The 19,783-nt window shown below is 33.7% G+C and overlaps 1 protein-coding gene across 1 annotated transcript in view; it reads right to left on the reverse strand.

Moving 5' to 3' along the window:
- CSMD3 (CUB and Sushi multiple domains 3) overlaps positions 1–19,783 on the reverse strand; it is a 639,662-nt gene that overhangs the window by 81,657 nt on the left and 538,222 nt on the right. The window contains exon 43 of the mRNA XM_074202120.1: positions 12,297–12,470. Coding sequence (XP_074058221.1) covers positions 12,297–12,470 — 174 coding nt within the window. The remainder of the gene's footprint in view (positions 1–12,296; positions 12,471–19,783) is intronic.

Consider the following 19,783-nt stretch of genomic DNA (forward strand, 5'->3'; position numbering starts at 1 on the left):
CACAGGAACAGAGCTCAACTTTTAAAATTAGCAAAAAGAACCCCCCGAAAAAGCCCTGATCTCAAAAAAGCTACTATGGCACCAAGGACAATGGAAAAAATGCCTATATGTGAAATCTCAAAGGGGATTATGAATTAGTTTCAAACTCAAAAAAATCCTCTTAGAACTCAAAAAGTATATTAAAAATTAATTAAGAGGTCAGATGAAAAAACTGGGAGGGGGATAAGAAATGAGAGTTATGCAGGAGAATTACAGGGAAAGAGTCAACAAAATGGCAAACACAAAAATTGACTGAAGAAAACAATTTTTTTAAAAAAATAGAAATATCTGAAAGGGGGAAAAATCCACCGAAGAAAACAATTTTAAAAGTAGAATTGGTCAAATGGAAAAGGAGACACAAAAATTAACTGAAGGAAATGACCCCTCAAAAATTAGAACTAGGAAAATGGAAGCTAATAACTGTGAGATATCAATAATCAGTCAAACAAAACTAAAAGAATGAAAAAATAGAAAACAATGCAAAATATCTTATTGGAAAATAAGTGACTTGGAAAATAGTTTCAGGAGAAGTAATTTAAGAATTATTGGAATACCAGAAAGTCATGATAAAAAAAAGAACCTATGTTACCATTTCCCAAGAAATTATCAAAGAAAACTGCCCTGATATCCTTGACACAAAGGGTGAAACAGTCAATGTAAGATTCTACAGATCACCTCCTGAAAGAGATACCAAAATAAAAGCTCCAAGGAAAATTGTAGTCAAATTTCAAAATTACTAGATCAAGGAAAAAATACAGCAGGCAGCCGGAAAGAAACAATTTAAATACCAAGAAGTCACAGTTAGGACTTAGTAGCTTCCACATTAAAACATCAGAGGGCTTAGAATCTGATATTCTGAAAGGCAAAGGAACTTGTATTACAACTAAGAATCAACTACCCAGCAAAATTGAGCAAATTCTCTCAGGGGAAAAGATGGAGATTCAGTGAATAGGATTCTTTCAAACTTTCCTGATGAAAAGACCAGAATTGGAAAATTTGATCTTTAAATACAAGATTCAAGAGATGCATAAAAAGATAAACAGGAAAGAAAAAAACACATGTTATTCTATAAAATTAAACTATTCACAGTCCTGCACAGGAAAATAATTCTTGTTATTCTTAGGAACTGTATCTCTATTAGTACACTTAAAGCAAATCCATACAAGTAGATTTTGAAGTGATGACATAAAAAAAAAAAATTAAGGGGTGAATAAAAAGATAGTACTGGGATGAGAGGAAGGGTAAAAACATGAAGAGTAAAATACTTATTGTTGAATAGGGGGAAAAAGGGAAGGATGTGAGTGTTGCTTGAATTGTACTCTCACTGGATTTGGCTCAAAGAGGTAACGATATATACATTCAGTTGGGTATAGAAATTTATGCTATTCTATAGGGAAGTAGGAAGGGGAAAGGGAAAATAAAAGGGTAGGAGGCAAGGTTGATAGAAGAGAAGACAAAAATAAGAGAGGAAATGAGGGAAAAACACAGGACTTGACAGAAAGGAGGGAAGATTGAGGGAGGTGGAATTGAGAGAAAAACACTGGTGAGAAAGGATAGGGTGAAAGGAGAGAGAAAAGTATAAATAGGGCCAAAAGCAGAATGGAGGGAAATACATAGTTAGAAATCAAAACTGTGACTGTGAATAGGATGAATTCTACCATAAATTGGAAGCAGACAGAAGTGTATTGAAAACCAGAATCATACAAAAATGTCATTTACATGAAATGCATTTGAATAATGCACACACACACACACACAATAAAGGTAAAAGGCTGGAGCAGAATATATATTTCCACTAAAGTTAAAAAAACAGGTATAGCAATCTTGGTCTTAGACAAAGAAAAAGTAAAAAATAGATCTAATCTAGCTAAAAGATATCAAAGAAAATGAAGTAATATCAATACTAAACATATATATACCACAAATGGTATAGCACCCAGTTTCTTAGAGGAGAAGTTAAGTGAGTTAGTGAGTTACAGGAAGAAAAAGACAGCAAAACTGTACTAGTTGATTATCTCAGTTCTCAGAACTAGATAAAACTAATCTCAAAATAAACAAGAAAGAAGTTAAGGAGGTGAATAGAATTTTAGAAAAATTAGATATCAGTTTTTGAAGCAAGTTGAATTGGAAGAGAAAGGAATAGGAATATAAATAAAAATAGAATGTTGCATGGCAACTACACAAAAACTGACCACGTAATAGGGCATAAAAATTTCATGATCAAATACAAAAATTGTAAATGCATCCTTTTCAGATCATGATGCAATTAAAATTCCATGCAATATAAAACCATGGAAAGATAACTAAAAATTCACTGGAAACTAAATAAAATCCTAAACAGAAACAAGTGAGGCCTAGGGACAGCCAGGTTGGGGTGTACTCTCCTCAGAAACAGAAACTTTCACCTCTGGACAATGTGGGGTTCTGGGTGGAAGATAAGGCATCCCTGCTGATAGGTGAAAACAGGCCCATATTTATGGCAGAAATGTGGTCCTGGACAAGAAGGAACCAGCACACAACTGGTGAGTTCAGAAACAGTGGCATGGGAATGCTGCCATCTGTGGACACTAATAGGAGAACTGAGTTCTTCTTGGTTTCAAGTCAGAGTGGAGAACTGAATGTTATAATCCCTGTAGGGTTCTCAGGGAATAAGATCATTTCCTGCTGTGTCTGGTCCCCAACTGTGCTTTAGATGAGTAAAGGAGGGTATAGATTGGGCCCAGGAAAAATCTCTTGAGACCAGAGATGCATCCCCCCCACACCACAGTACTGGAGGTGAATTTAACAATAAGCTGCTAAAAGAAATAATGAGCAGGCAAAAGAAAGAATCCAACCATAGACAGTTACTATAAGAATAGAGAAGACTGAAGTTTGTCCTCAGAGGAAGATGTTGAAGCAAAAAAAAGACTTCTTTTACCCTAAAAGTAACTCAAATGGCTACCTGACCTGCTCAAAAAGAATTCATAGAAGAACTCAAAAAAGACTTTAAAACTCAAATAAGAGAGATTGAGGAAAAACTAAAAAAGAAAATGAGAACAGTACAAGGAAAACAAGAAGATTATTAAAAGAAAGCAAATCAACTGGAAAGGGAGAACTAGAATCTTAAGGAAGAAAATGGCTCTTTGAAAATTAGACTTGACCAAGAAGATGCCAGTGAAGTTAAAATAAAATAGAAATATATATATATATATATATATGAAGAATGAAAAAGTAGAAAAGAAAGTGAAACACTTCAAAGGCAAAACATTCAATCCTGAGAACAGATCAAGAGGTAAAGAACATTATGAAATACAAAATGGATAATTTTGATTAGTTTAAATTGAAAAGATTTTGCACAAACATAATCATCGCAAACAAAAGTAGAAGGAAAGAAGAAAGCTGGGAAATGATCTTTATTGTCAAATAAATGCATAATTTTATAATTATTTAGAGAACTGAGCCAAATTTATAAGAATACTAGCCATTCCCCAATTGATAAATGGTCAAAAGATATGAACAGACAGTTTTAGGTGAAGAAATTTCTAGTCATATGAAAAAAAAACATTTTAATCATTAGTGATGAGAGAAATGAAAATTCAGACATCTCTGAAGGACCACCTCACAACTATCAGATTGGCTAATATGACAGAAAAGGAAAATGACAAATATTGGAGGGAAGGTGGGAAAACTGGAACACTAATGTACTGTTGGTCAGTCAATTGATAAAATCATTCTGGAGAGCAATTTGAAACTATGCCCAAAGATCTATAAAACTCTGCACACCCTTTGATCCAACAATACAAAATTAAGTTCATATGCCAGAGATCATAAAAAAAGGAAAAAGGAGCCTCATGTGTAAAAAATGTTTATAGCAGTTCTTTTTGTCAAGACTTGTCAAGAATGAGAAACTGAAGGGATGTCCAGCAATTTAGGAATGGATGAAAAAATTGTAGTAGATGAAGGTAATGGACTATTTTTGTTTTATAAGAAACGATTATCAGATAGATTTCAGAAAAACCTGGAAAGACTTACATGAACTGATGCTGAGTAAAATGAGCAACACTAGGAGAACATTGGACACAATAACAACAATGTTGTATGTTGTATGTTGCTCAGTTATGATAGGCTGAGCAAGCTCTTCTCAATTATACATTGATCCAAGACAATTTAAAAAGACTTGTAATAGAAAATACCATACATATCCAGAGAAAGAACCTGAAGTTTGTTTCTTTTTTTTTTTAATGGGGATAAGTAACTTGCCCAAGGTCACACAGCTAGGTCATTATTGAGTGTCTGAGGCTGAATTTGAACTTGGGTTCATTCTCCTGACTACAGGGTCAGTATTCTATCCATTGAACCACCTAGCCACCCCAGAACAACAAAGACTGAATGCTGATCAAGGCATAAATATTAACTTTTTTACAAAATTTGAATTTTTGTTTTTTCTTTTCTCATGCTTCTTTTGTTCTAATTCTTCTTTCCTAACATTACTATTATGAAATATGATTGTACATGAATAACCTATATCAGATTGTCTTGGAGAGGGAGGAAGGAAAGCAGGGAGGCAGAAAAATTTGGAATTCAAAATCTTTCAAAAATGAATGTTGTAAATTACATATAATTGGGGGAAAATATTATTAAGTTTTAAAAAAAAAGAGTTACAGAGGTGAGGGAAATTGAAATCAACCATAAGCTATTTGTCATAGTAGTTCTGCTTGTGAGCTACTAACAAAGTTAAATGACCAAAGCACCATGTTTTAGTAAACAGGGAGAAATTTGTGAGGACCTGAACCAAATATTTCTCCTTTTGCCAATGAGATTGCTAACTATTATCAAAGAGCAGTTTGGTCTTCTAGAAGAGAAGATAGGGAGCAGCAGTGGATAGAGCACCAGCCCTGGAGTCAGGTGGACCTGAGTTCAAATAAGGCCTCAGACACTCAATAATTACCTAGCTGTGTGATCTTGGGCAAGTCACTTAACCCCATTGCCTTGCAAAAACTGAAAAAAAAAAGATAAAGGGCTTTCAGGCATGCCTCCTCAAATCCTCAGGTTAAGAGGAAAATTATTTTTAGTATATATATATAACAGACCAAAAAAAGCAATATCTATTTTAAAGTGGACAAAATCTTAATTTAAACTTTCTTTTAAAAAAATCCCCCAAGCAAAAATGGTAGAAAAATTTCAGTATAGAGATAAAGAAAAATAATTATTGGAAAAGGAAGAGGAAAATTCTATTGTATGGCACATTGGAGGATGGGGGGAAAGGTCAAGAATTGAAAGAATAACAATCATTTTTATAGAATTAACCACTGAATTCTTGGGGTTAAGAAAGAAGTTGAGACTCTTCCTGAAGAAGAGATAGCTGCTATGATGAAAAAGCAACTTCTTAATCTCTAAGGAACAATACTGTGGTTTCACAGATGGCTCAGGTGAGAGATCATCTAGCAAGGGCTCTTATTCATGATATGCCAGAGAACCTCCAAAGATCTGTTAAAAACAGATCACTACCACCCATTTTCAGTGATGCACATGGACACAAACAATTCTTCCAGAATGAATGTAGAAAGCAATGAAAGCGATTAAGCAATCTTGGCAAGAAACCTGAGGGACACAGGTAATATTATCCCTGATGCAACATTTAATGAAGTAAAAATCAGATTTGGGAAATGCAACATATGGTAAAGGAAATGAGGTCTAAGAATGAAAATTCAATTTCTGGAACGCAATTTACAATATAGGAAGCTTCTGGTCAGAGATGGAGTAAATCTAAAAGGGTGTTTGTTATAATGTATTACCCTGGAGTCATCCAAATCTAGTCAAAACAACTTAAAGCTGAAAAAGATAAAAGGAAAAAGAAACCTGCATAAATATGCATAGATACCATAAAAAGTATATAAAGTATAGGAAGAGAAATAGCTGTAGAGATGTCTAGGAATTTATTTACAGGAAACAAAATCCAAGAAAGGAGCCAGTAATAAAATCCATGTCTTTAGATATCAATGTAAAATTGCACAGATAATGGCTAAAAGATTGAAGACCCGAAATGCAGAGAAGCTTATTTGACCTCGCAGTTATGACTAAGATAGAATTAGACACCTAATTAGTATGTGGACCTGGAAAAATATTCTTTATTGAAAAGAATCATGATTAGTAGGGGATGAGTCAAGGAATAAATATTGTCTATTAAAAAGAAAGAGTCGCATGATAAACTTTAATAACAGGGGATATTATGTTGTGAAAAAAGAAAAGAGAAAGAAAAGGAATGATACTATCAGTGAAATATAATATAGACAGAAAGATGAGAGTGATTAGTCCACAGTTATAAGATCATCCTAGTTATATAAAAGGGGTATGTTATATAGCAGGGAGAAGAATGTTCAGTTTGTTGTCCTTGTTCAGTCATATCTGACGTTTTGTGATCCCATTTGAGGTTTTCTTGGCAAAGATACTGGAGTGACTTAGCCATTTTCTTCTCCAGTTCATTTTACACATGAGGAAACTGAACAAACAGGGCAAAATGACTTGCCTAGAGTCATAAACTAGCAAATGTCTTAGGTCAAACAAGCTGAGGGATTCTTGACTCCAGGTCTGATACTCTATGCACTGTGCCACCAACTGTCCCAAATTTCAATTATCTAGTTCTTATTTGTGTTCTATTCCTTTGTCTGTAAGAAGAAGAGCAGCTAATAATTTAGGGATTTGTCTCATTAATTTTATCCTTTAAAAATAGGATATAAGGAGGAATTTCAGAATTGCTCTAATTTGCATTCCTCTGATTAGTCATATTGTGATAATAGCAAAGATAAAAAAGAAAATGACAAAGGTTGGAGATAATAAGAAAAAAAGCATATTGATGATGCACAGTAAGAGGATTTGTAAATAGATAAATGTATATACAAAATGTTATTAAGTAGTGTATGCCCTTTGACTCAGCACATAACACTGCTAGGCCTATACCTTAAAGAAAGCAACTAAAGAGGAAAGGTTGTTTATGAACAAAAATGTTTACAGCATCACTTTTACATTGACCAGAAACCAGAAATTAAGAAGAAATCCCAAAATTGAGGAATGTCTGAATGATCTGTGGTGTATCAATATTATGGAATACAAGTAGACTATAAGAAAGGAGAAAGCAGATTATTTAAAAACATAGATGCAGAGTAGAGTAAGTAAAACCAGAAGAATAATTTATACCATCATTATTATAAAAATTAACAGTCTTGTGGAATTTTATAAGTTGATGAAACAAAAAAAAACCTAAACCTTGAATGCTATACAAACTATGACCAATACAATCTATTACTAATTCTAGATGATTCATGCCAAATATAAAATAAATATAACAGATTTAGAATACAGAAGATTGTATATCCATTATACATCTAGACACTGAGGGAAATAGATTTGCTTTTCTATAAATATGCATCATGAGATTTATTTATCTTTTTTGTTTTCATAGGGTAAGGATAGGCAATGGGAAAGATAGAAAATAGATTTCAGCTTTTTTTGAGACATGGAAATGTTCTATAGCTGTACATTGTGTGCACTTTCAGATGAAGTTACTGTTTTGTTAGATTTACTTAACTCTTTTACTTTGTTATAAGCAATCTCTCATGAAGTATGAGTAATTTGTAAATTTATGTATTATAAAAATAAGACGTATGAATAAAACCTTTTTTCTTGGAAAAAGATGGAGCAACCAATAATTTGAAATTATATTCTAGAATAAATTCTCCTCAAAAAAGAGAACCTGGATGTTGAAGTAGAAATAATGGAAACCTGTTATAGAAGATGCAAGCCAGAGATACTCTAACACTTTTTTTGTGGAGACATTAACTCAAAGGATCTATAAAAGGTAATTTAAATCCTGTGAACTAACTGGATAGCAAAGTGGGTAGAGCACTAGTCTTAGAATCAGGAGAAAGGGAAATCAAATTCAGTCTCAGACACTTATTACTTACTAGACGTGTAACCTTGGGCAAGTTACTTAAACCTGATTGCCCGGCATCCAGGGCCATCTCTAGTCATCCTAATTCATATCTGGTCACTGGAACCAGATGACTCTAGAGGAAAAAGTGAGGCTAGTGACTTAGCACAACACCCTCTCACTCAAATCCAATTCATGTGCTTGTCATAACATCACCTCCCCTCATGTCATAGTCTTCTTTGAGAATGAAAAACAAACTTCATCATTATTATAAGGAAATGACATCAGGAGGGATAGGGAAACTCTTAACAATTAATTATTTTAAGTAAAGCAATTTTGTTTACAAAGAAAATTGGTCATTTCTTAAAAATACCAATGCAGCAGCAGCTAGGTGGCACAGTGGATAGAGCCCCGGCCCTGGAATCAGGAGTACCTGAGTTCAAATCTGGCCTCAGACATCTAATAATTACCTAGCTGTGTGGCCTTGGGCAAGCCACTTAACCCCAATTACCTTGCAAAAAACAAAATCTTAAAAAAAATACTAATACAGAGAGCTCACAAACATGTATATATATATGCATATGTCTACATTATGTATATATATATATATATATATATGTAATGCAAAAAATGTATGTTTGTTTTTAAGATTGGTAGTGTAATAAAACACTAGACCTGAATTCAAGAAGACCTGAGTTGAAATCTGGTTGTAGATTCCTTCTATTATGTGATCTCAGGCAACCTGTATGCTTCAATTTCCTCATCTAATTGGGGATAATAATAACACTGTCCTCCTAGGGTCGCTGTAAGAATAAAATAGCATAATATTTGTAAAGGGTTTCACAAATTTTAAACTACTATCATGTTATTAATAACAAAACTTATCAATTATTATTGTAGAAGCAAAGGGAGGTGTGACAAATATATGGCATTATTTTGACCTCCAAGAATACAAGGATTCAAGGAACCAAAAGATTTGGATAAAATAACATAAAAAAAACAATCAGAATTAGAAAACATATAAAATTCTTATGATAATATAAATAAAAAATCAAAAACTGAATAAATAACAAAGTAGTAAAGGTTTTAGAAAATAAATAATGAAACCATCTTCCCACCTCTTATGAAAGAGATGGGATAAAGCTCTGAGCATGTGATATGCAATGTCAGATGCTGTCATTGCTTTGGATGTATTTGCTTAATTGTTTATCATTTTCATATTTTCACAGGGAAGGTTTCAAAAGAATTCAGTGTAAAAAGAAATCTATTTTTTTAAAGTAGATTAGCACCAGAAGGGAGAAAGCTAAGGTGGACAAGAAAAGCTATGGAAAATAAACCAAAAAAGAATTTGTTTTTTTGTTTTGCTTATAGTAGAGAGGGGGAAAAGTAAGATCAAAACAGGGATGGAGCCGCTTTTGGGGACAGAGGGAAGAATAAAAGTATTTAAGAGGACCCAAAACTGCTTCATTCTTGTTTCATTTTCTCCACCAAGGAGAATAATCTTTAGCTATAAAGGACAAATACAACAAGATTACAGGGAAGTTAAGAAGAGACCATCTAGCTCAAGTGAAGACTTCCAAGTTTCCATGCACTATATCCTCAGGTCATAAACCTGGAAGATGATATTACTGAGTAGCAGTCAGTCAATAAACTTTGACTAAGTGTGCTCTATGTCCCAGGGACTGTGGATACAGATACAAGCAAAAGAAAAAAATAGAGACCTTTCTCTCATGGACCTTACATTCTAATGAGAGAAACTAACTCATAAAAGGGAACTGAAAATGCTGGTGGTATAGGGAGAGGGATGTATCCACAAGAGAGCATGGTAATGAATAAAGGACAGTTGCTCTGGGTCTTTCTACAAAATGATTGCTTTGGGAGAAATACCAATAAGAGAAGGGGTTCCAGAGGCAAAGGGAGAACAAAGGTAAAGCATGGCCACAAAGAAAAGAGCCTGAAGATGGAAAACCAGGGAAAATGAGAAAGGTACTATGCAAATGGAGAAAAGCAAATATTCTGTTTTCTTAAAAGGATAAGAGGATGGAATATGTAAACTATGGACTATCGCACTTAAACTTTAATTTCTGGCTAAATTAAATACATGGGTAGTGATATCCTGAAAGGGAGTGACACCTTACAGAGAACCAACAGGAAGTCATGAATAATGGGTTTTATGGATCCAATTTTATTTCCATTTCTGATAAGGTTCATAACCTGGTTTATCAGAGTCTATTCCCCAAACACAAATGCTTCTGGGTGCTTTCATTCCCTCTATTTAAGTGGATATTGTATGCCAATTAATTACTTTGCAGATTGATCAGTTGACTTTAATGATCTCTGAGCTCCCTTTCAACTCTGAAATTTTGTGATATCTCTCAAATACAGTTTTTTAATCCTCGAAGCACAGTAATTTGAAAGGGAATCTTTATACATTAGTTGTTTATTCCATGGGAATGTCAGTGTATAATATACATAAATGTACACATGGATAGAATGTATAGTGTGCAAGACCTAGAGTCAAGGAAACTTGATTTGGTTCAGATACTTATTAACTGTGTGACCATGGACCTCTTTTTCCTCATATGAAAATACTATACCCTATTGAGTTTTTGTAAAGATTCAAAGAGATATTTGTAAAGTTCTTTGCAAGCCTAAAAATACTATGTGATTGAATAATGCATATATACATATGCATTTTATATATATATATATATATATATATATATGCACACATACACATAAAAAAACCTTTTCTATCTCAGAATTAGAATGCTTTATCTCTCCAGTAAGCTTGTTAGGAAAATGAATGCTTCAAGAACTTGTTTTGAAATTAAAATAACAAAATATCAGATACTCTCATACACTTCTAGTAAATATATTGAATTTTCCTAAAATATAATGACTACTTTTTGATCTACTACTTTAGGGATAATTTCCTACTCCCACATATTCTTTTACTAGCCTCTACTTCATAATGATTCTAACATATTGATTTAGGAGTGCAAGTGGCATCCATACTGCAAAAGTTAGTGTGTGGATTATGAAAAGCCCATTACAGCAGAGTAGGCAGAAATCAGTACAGTAAGACTTATGGAATAAGCCACAATCAGCTCTATTCTCTCCATTAGCTTGGAGAAAGAAACTATTGGCCCTCCTGGAAAGATAAACTATTCTCAGCACTTTTCCCATTTCAAATCAGTATTTGTTCTCTTAGCCTAGATTTCTACAAGGAACTTTTAACAGCCTGAACTTTTGAAGTAAAAGCTATTGAAACAGCTGAAAGGTTAGCCAATACTCTCTCATCACCAAACTTAGAATTATACAATCTCAAATTGAAAGGGAGATAAGTAGCTACAAATCCAAATTATATCTAATCTTGAAAAAATTTCCTTTCTAACATATCTTAAACCTAGTTAATCAAGACTCTATTTAAAGATCTCCAGGGATCAGGATTCTACTATTTTCTCTGGTATTGCAGCTTACTTTTTGATAGACCACTTATCAAATGAAGATAAAAAATTCATGTCTACCTTATCTACTTATCTATGTAAGTTTAAAATAGGGTAATAGATGGGTATGTATGCATATATATGTATGTAGATATGCATAATATATGTGTATATAAATGAAATGCTTTAAAAAGTGCTAAATAAATATAAAGTGTCACTTAAAGCAAAGTTCACTACATTTATACAGGGAGCTACTCTTAATGCATGCACAATAGGCTTGTTGGGTGACCCTGGGCATACTATCAGTCTCAGTTTCCCTAGCTATATAACAAAAATAATGAAAGCATTTACCTGTCAAGGTTGTAAGGACCAAATGAAATACAATATGCATCTCTATGCAAATCTCAAGATAGCATATAAATATTATTTATTATTATAATATCAAAGGTCATATAGGAAGCACCTTTAATACAGTAGAATTTATTATAGTAAATAAAACTTAATATTTGAATAAGAGGCTACATATTATTTAATGGATGTATAAGTATCACCCACATTCTCATCAATACAAAGAAATACAACAATATCTACATGTAGACAAGTAAAAGATATATAGAAGCAAATATAGGAGAGATACAAGATAAAGATCTTAGATTATGTCATTAGACTATCAAGAGTATTTTAGAATGTACTCAAACACTTTCAGAAGTAAAAATTAACTAATAGAAACTTAGAAGAGATTTGAATAAAATTATTTACTTTCCTCAAATGGATTTGTATTTAATAGAACCGACAAGTTGTTAGTTTTTGTTTGCTTTTTGGCTATTCTGTGAGAATGAAAACTAATATTAAAGGCACGAAAATTTTTCTATTACATATCCTTCTACTTTTCAAAGTAGTACCTGAACAATGAGGCTGTGATCCGCTCCAATGTCCATTTAATTGACAGGTACGTGCTGACAGGCCAATAAGGGTCCTTTTTCCTATACATGAATAATGAACAGTAGAACCAAATGTATACTTCTCTCCAGACAGGATTGCATTGGGAGGAACGCCAGGGTGTCCACAGTCAATCACTACAATACATAATTATTGAAGATAAAGAAATATTTTAATTACCAATCAAATGACCAAAAACAAGGCATTTTAAAATTATATTGGAAGCACGATTGCTTTTTACACACATATAAAATATAAATGTCTATCTGATGGCAAGCTATCACTTTTAAAAGGTATTACAGTACCTATTCTTTCAGTACCAAGTGTAGTTTGAAGGGGAAGGAAAAGGATAAGATGAAGCCATAACTAGATATCTTAAAAACAGGAAAAAATAATTACAGCTTTGCTTTCCCAGGTGTGCCCAAACACATGTATTTTTGGATAGTTCTGAAATCCTACAATGGTAGGGGACATAAAGAAAACCTGTAAGCATTTTTTAACCCTAGTTCTGATGGGGGTTTTTTTTGGGTTTTTTTTTGTTTGTTTGCTTGTTTTTTAGTTTTTGCAAGGCAATGGGGTTAAGTAGCTTGCCCAAGGCCACACAGCTAGGTAATTATTAAGTGTCTGAGGCTGGATTTGAACTCAGGTACTCCTGACTCCAAGGCTGGTGCTCTATCCACTGTGCCACCTAGCTGCCTTTTGCACCACCTAGCTGCCCCCTGATTTTTTTTTAATGAGTTTGGAATGTGAAGACAAGGAGCAAGGTAGGATTTGGGGTAGGAGTGGGGGATGAATAGGAAAGGATTTCTTTCTTAGTCCCAACATCAATGGTAAAGCCTAATACAGAGAAGATAATTGCATAGCAATCTCAATAATGTTCATCAGTTTTATAGACTGATTGAAGACAAAAGGTGAGTAACTAACTCTTAGGCAATTGCTGGAAGAAAAAGGTATTAAAATTGTCAAGTTTTCTACTTATTCTTTACATATCAATACTGTGATCTCTATTCTGAATACTTTGAATCAATCACACACTTAAGACCAACCTAATACTAATCCACTTAGCCAGATATTTCCAATCTTACTCTCTCAAAAGCCATCCCCAGTCCAAATCCTTCTCCACCTTTTACACATATTGCTGTTCAAAGAGAATAAGCATTGTTGGTTGCTGTTAATGTATTTAAGTTGAAAAGTTACAATAAGATCACTAATGTTTGTTTTGGAAGAACCTGGAATAAGACTGCAAACTGAACCTTTGTGGGAAATCAAGGTGGTTTGCAAAGAACCCTGACCCAGAACCAGCTGGCTTTCTGTTTTCCCATTGTAAATCTGGTCTGCAAGAGACACAATAAATCCTCATGTATATAATTACATTTTTGAAAATTTATTCTTTTGTATAACTAACTCCAATGTATTCTCTGAACAGAGGATTAGGCCTTGCAGAAAAGCGTTAGTAAGCTGATATAGAACTGAAACATTTGATCCTGAGAAGAGAGGAGAACACTGGATTGGAGCCCAGTAAAGATTAATCCATCCTTATTGATTGTCTCTTGAGATACATTCAACCAGTTATGATTCTCTCTGTCTCCATCCCAGTATTGTCTTAGAATGTAGAGATTATGTGATGCCTCATATAACCATAAAGTGAGTCAGAAGGGAAGCAAGAAAAGGATGTTAGTAAGACTATATTTGACAATGTATTTATACTGTAAACTTAAAACCAAGTCATTCTGTACCATGTAGCAACTGTTATTTTAGTCAAGAGTAGTCTGAGGGACTTCATTAATTGATAAACAGATGGGTATAGATAGAACCACATGCTATTTCATGACATATGTTCTTCCCCCAATTTTGATTGAAAGTAAGGATTCCTCTTAATGAATCCTTTATTTTTAATTTAGATTGATATATACTGAGTTATGGCTGCAGTACAAAAATGGTAGTATAGTAATTTTGAAAACAAAAAGTTAATGAGCCTCTTTATGTTTTGAATTCATTACAAAGAAGCAAGAGAGAATAAGAACAATCTCAGGAAAATATATACAAAACAGATTGATAAAGTACCTTTCTTAGAATAGGACATTTTTTAAAGAAATTTTTATGGAAGCAAGGAGTAAGCATTGTTAAAGCACCTACTTTGTGCTTGATAAATCATTTTACAGATATCTCATTTTATCCTTATAACAACCCTGTGAAGCAAGTATAGTTTTGATCCCCATTGGATGACTGAGGAAATTGAGACATAGGTTAAGTCTTGTTCAAGTTCATACAGCTAGTAATAATGTGAGACTGGATTTGAACACAGGTTTACTGGAATCAGGACCACTGCTCTACTTCACATTACATGATGATTAAAAAATGATCATTCTACTTTACCACTTAGCTCCCATCTTATATGGTTCTAAAACAAACTATTTGATAATTCAAGTAGAATAATTAAAATCATTTTAAAAAATTTGCCTGAAGAGTTGTTTATATTGTGTACAAACAATTGGTTGACAGATTGAACATACCATATTGTATCATGAGGACAAAGCTTGAATTAAGTTTCAACTTTCTCAATTTTATCATAGCTATAAGTCTTGAATATTTAAATATTTTTGCACAATGAAATCACTTCTGAAGAAGAAACAAATAATACTCATACTCTGTTATAATGTTTAGAGTTCTTAACAAATTTCAGATTACAACCTTCCCAGAACTCCAGCATCTTGGATAAAAGGTACTACTACTAACTATTCTTCAACTTGCTTTATCATTTCCCTGAACACCACCATGTATTTCCCTGGCTAATAATGTAGTGTACTTCCTCATATTTTTCTAGACCATTCTAAATAAATTTTTTTTAGACTCAACACAATTTATCTTATACACATTTATCAATGCATGTGTTATAGTCCCCCAGTAAATTATAAATTAGATGAAGAAATAAACTATGCCATCTTAAAAATACATTTGATCTTTAGAAATTCAACACAACTTCCAGCCAAGATGGCAGAGAGAAAGCAGGCACTGAGCTGGGTTTCCCTCATAAATAATATGAAAGAAATATCCTAACAGAAATCCTATCAACAAAACCCAGAAAGAGGAAATAGAAGAAGAACATCTACCAAAAGGTCTGTCTTCTGCAATCATGGGTGAACCATAGGCAGAGAACAGAGTTGGAGTGGGGTGAGAGCTAGACTAATCTAAGATTAGCTGCAGAGACTTTGACTGTGGGATCATAGGTCTGGAGAGTCCCAGCACAAGAGAGTTGCAGAGTGCTGCTGACATCCATCTGTTCAACTGGGGGCTGTGTGCTCCATACTTTCAGTGGAGTACTTTTCCCAGAACAAACACAGTCACAGTGCCTCCATCCACCCTGCTCCCACCCCCAGGCTCAGGATTGGGCAGCAGAAGTCTCTTAGCTGAAAGAGAGATTAACTACCTCACTCCCACGGCCAAGCCCACATTGTTCAAGGATAATTCAGATCCTGCTGCCACCCTTCACCCACTCCAGGCCTAGGGGGAAAGGGTTTCAAATGAAGGCCACAGACACTCCAGAGGAAACCTCTAGGACCCCCTACTGGCTGGCCCACTTGGAATTACTAAACCCAGTGAGCAAAGCCTCTATGGATTTCAAAACTAACCCCCCATGAGCCAGCCCCTCCTCCATTACAAGATCCTGGGAAAATGAAGAAAGGTCATTGATAGGGGGGACCATAGAAAACTACCTACAAGGTTAAGACCTTGATTCAGAGAGCTCTAGAACTTCTGAGGAGAATATGAATGGGTCTGCATCTCAGAAAGACTTCCTAGAAGAAATCAGGAGAGAGTTTAAAAATAAATTGGAAAAAGAAACTCAGGAGAAAATTAACACCTTGCAAAAGAAAATTAACATCCCAAAACAAGAAAACAAATTCTTGGAAAATACAATTGGGCAAATACAAAAAGAAAATAGTTCTCTAAAATACTCAATTGGGCAAATGCAAAAAGAAAATAATTCTCTCAAAACTATAGCTGGGCAAATGGAATACTCTTTCAAAAATAGAACTGACCAATTGGGAAAGGAGTTGCAAAAGGTAAATGAAGGAAATTCTTCTCTAAAAATATGAATTAAATCTGTGGAAACTAATGACTTTATGAGACAACAAGAATCTGTTAAACAAAATCAAAAAAGTGGAAGAAAATGTAAAATACCTCATTGGCCAAACCACTGACCTCAAGAATAGAATGAGGAGAGATAACTTAAGAATCATTGGGCTTTCTGAAAACATTGAAAAGAAAAAAAAAAGCCTGGATTAATATTACAGGATGTAGTGATGGAAAACTGCCCTGATATCATGGAACCAGAGGGCAGAGTAGTTATTGAAAGAATACATCAATCCCCTCCAGAAAGGGATCCCAAAATGAAAACACCATGGAATATTGTGGCCAAATTCAAGAACTATCAGATAAAAGAGAAAATCCCGCAAACAGTCAGAGAGAAACAATTTAGATGCCAAGGAGCCACAGTAAGAATTACATAGGACCTGGCTGCATAAACCTTAAGGGGTCAGAGAGCCTGGAATGAGATATTCTGAAGAGCAGGGACCTTGGAATGCAGCCAAGAATCTACTGTCCGAAAAAACCTGAGCCTTCTCTTCCAGGGGAAAAGATGGACATTTAGTGAAATAGGAGACTTCCATCTCTTCCTGATGAAAAGAAGAAAGCTAAATAGAAAATTTGGATATGAAACAGGAGACTCAAGGTAAAGACTCATGAAAAGGTAAAAAAAGGGGGGTAAAAGAAAAAAATCTGTTGTTCAGTAAGATGAAGCTTGCTATATCCCTACCTAGGAGAAAGATTCTCACAACTCTTAAGAACTGTAACTCTATTAGATAAAATATAGTTGGCCAGAAGTGATGGACACTCATGACTTATCTGTGACTGAAGGAATGATTTAAAAACAATATCTCCTCAAAAAGGGAGGACAGTAAAGAGACAGGAGGATGGAGGAGAATGAATGGGGTGAAGTACATTACATGGAGAGGTAGAAAGGACTCTTTTGCATAGGGGGGAAGAGAAGTGAGAACTTCCTGAATCTTACTCTCAATAAATTAGGCCTAGAATTACCATACATACACTCAGCTAAGTTGAGAAATGTATCTTACTTTTCACAGACAAAGGGGAAAGGGGTAAGGGGTAGGAAAGGAGGAATGAACAAAAGAAAGAAGGGGCAAAAGGAAAGGGTAAAGAAGGGGAGGAGGGGTTGGATAAAAGGGGAAAATATACTGAAGGGGTGGTATTCAGAACAAAATACTGAGGAATATGAATAAAGTGAAAAAGGGGGAAAAATATAAACAGAGGGAAGACAGCTTGGAGGTCAATAAAGAGTTAGTCATTTTAACTTTGAATGTGAATAGGAAGAACTCTCCCTTAAAACATAAGTGAATAGCAGACTGGATTAAAAATCAGAATCCTACAATATGCTGCTTATAAGAAACTCATCTGAAGCAGATATATATATATATATATATATATATATATATATATATATATATAACATATAGAATAAAAGTAAAAAAGTAAAAGGTTGGAGCAAAATATATTTTGCTTCAGCTAAAGGGAAAAGAAGCAGGGGTAGCAAACCTTATCTCAGACAAAGCAGTTGCAAAAAAAAGATAACATTAAAAGAGATAAGGAAGGAAACTATATCTCCTAAAAGCTATCATAGATAATGAAGCAATCTCAATACTAAATATGTTATGCACCAAGTGGAATAATTTTTTGAGAAGAAGTTGAATGAGTTACAGGATGAAATAGACAGCAAAACTCTACTGGTGGGAGACCTCAACCTTCTACTCTCAGATTTAGATAAATTTAATGATAAAATAAACAAGAAGAAAGTTAAGGAGAAGTTAAATAGAATGTTAGAAAAACCTAGACATGATAGACCTTTGGAGAACATTGAATGGGGATTGAAAGGAATATACGTTTTTTTCTGCAGTACATGGCACTTACATAAAAATTGACCATGTACTAGGGCTTAAAAACCTAATAATCATATTCAAAAAGGCATAAATGGTGAATATATCCTTCTTAGATCATACTGGTATAAAAAGCACATGCCATAATGGGCCAGGCAGAGATAGACCTAAAAGTAATTGAAAACTAAATAACCTTATTTTAAAAAATGAGATTAAGCAACAAATTATAGAAAGAATCAATGATTTCACCCTAGATAATAATAACAAGACAACATACCAAAACTTATGGGAATACAGCCAAGGCATATTATAACTTCAAATATATTATAACTTCAAGATATATTATAACTTTAAATACTTACATGAATAAATTGGAGAAAGGGGAAATCAATGAACTAAACATGCAACTAAAAAAACTGGAGGAAGAACAAATTAAAACCCTCTATTAAATTCCAAATTCCAAATTCTAAAACTTAAAAGAGAAATTAATAAAACTGAACGCAAGAAAACTGTGCAGTTAATAAATAAAACCAAGAGTTGGTTTTATGAAAAAAACAATAAAATTGATAATCCTCTGTTTAATTTGATTTTAAAAAAAGGAAGTAGAACACCAGATTACCAGTATCATAAATGAAAAAGGTCAAACTCATAACCAATGAGGAGGAAATTAAGGTAACAATGAGGAATTATTTTGCCCAACTTTGTGCTAATAAATTTGATAAGCTAAGTGAAATGGATGAATATTTACAAAAAATATAAGTTGCCCAGTTAGATGAAGAGGAAATTAAATATTTAAATAACATTTTCTCAGAAAAAGAAATTTAACAAGCCATTATTGAACTCCCTAAAAAAAAAAATCTCCAGGATCAGACAATTTCACAAGTGAATTCTATTAAACATTTAAGTAACAATTGGTTCCAATTCTATATAAACTCTTTAGTAAAGTAGATGATGTCAGAACTCTGTATAACTCTTTCTATGACATCAATATGTTGTTTATACCAAACCAGGAAGAGCCAAAACAGAGAAAGAAAATTATACACCTATCTCCCTAATGAATATAGATGCAAAATGTTTAAATAAAATCTTAGCAAAGTGATTACAAATTATCACTAGGATAATACACTATGACCAAGCAGGATTTATCCCAGGAATGCAAAATTGGTTCAATATTAGGAAAATTATTAGTTTAATTAACTATATCAATAACAAACCTGTCAGAAATCATATAATATATCCATAAATGCTGGAAAAGCCTTTGACAAAATACAACACCCATTTTTTACTAAAAACACTAGAGAACATAGGAATAAATGGATTGTTCCTTAGAACGATAAGCAGTGTCTATCTGAAATCATCAACAAGTATTATATGCAATGCGGATAGGCTAGAGGCATTACCAAAAAGATCAGGGGTGAAACAAGGATGCAAGTTATCACCACTACTATTCAATATTATGTTAGAAATGTTAGCTTTTGGGATAAAAACTCTTGGGAAAATTA

Source organism: Macrotis lagotis, chromosome X, assembly GCF_037893015.1.
Source record: "Macrotis lagotis isolate mMagLag1 chromosome X, bilby.v1.9.chrom.fasta, whole genome shotgun sequence".
Lineage (NCBI taxonomy): Eukaryota > Metazoa > Chordata > Mammalia > Peramelemorphia > Peramelidae > Macrotis > Macrotis lagotis.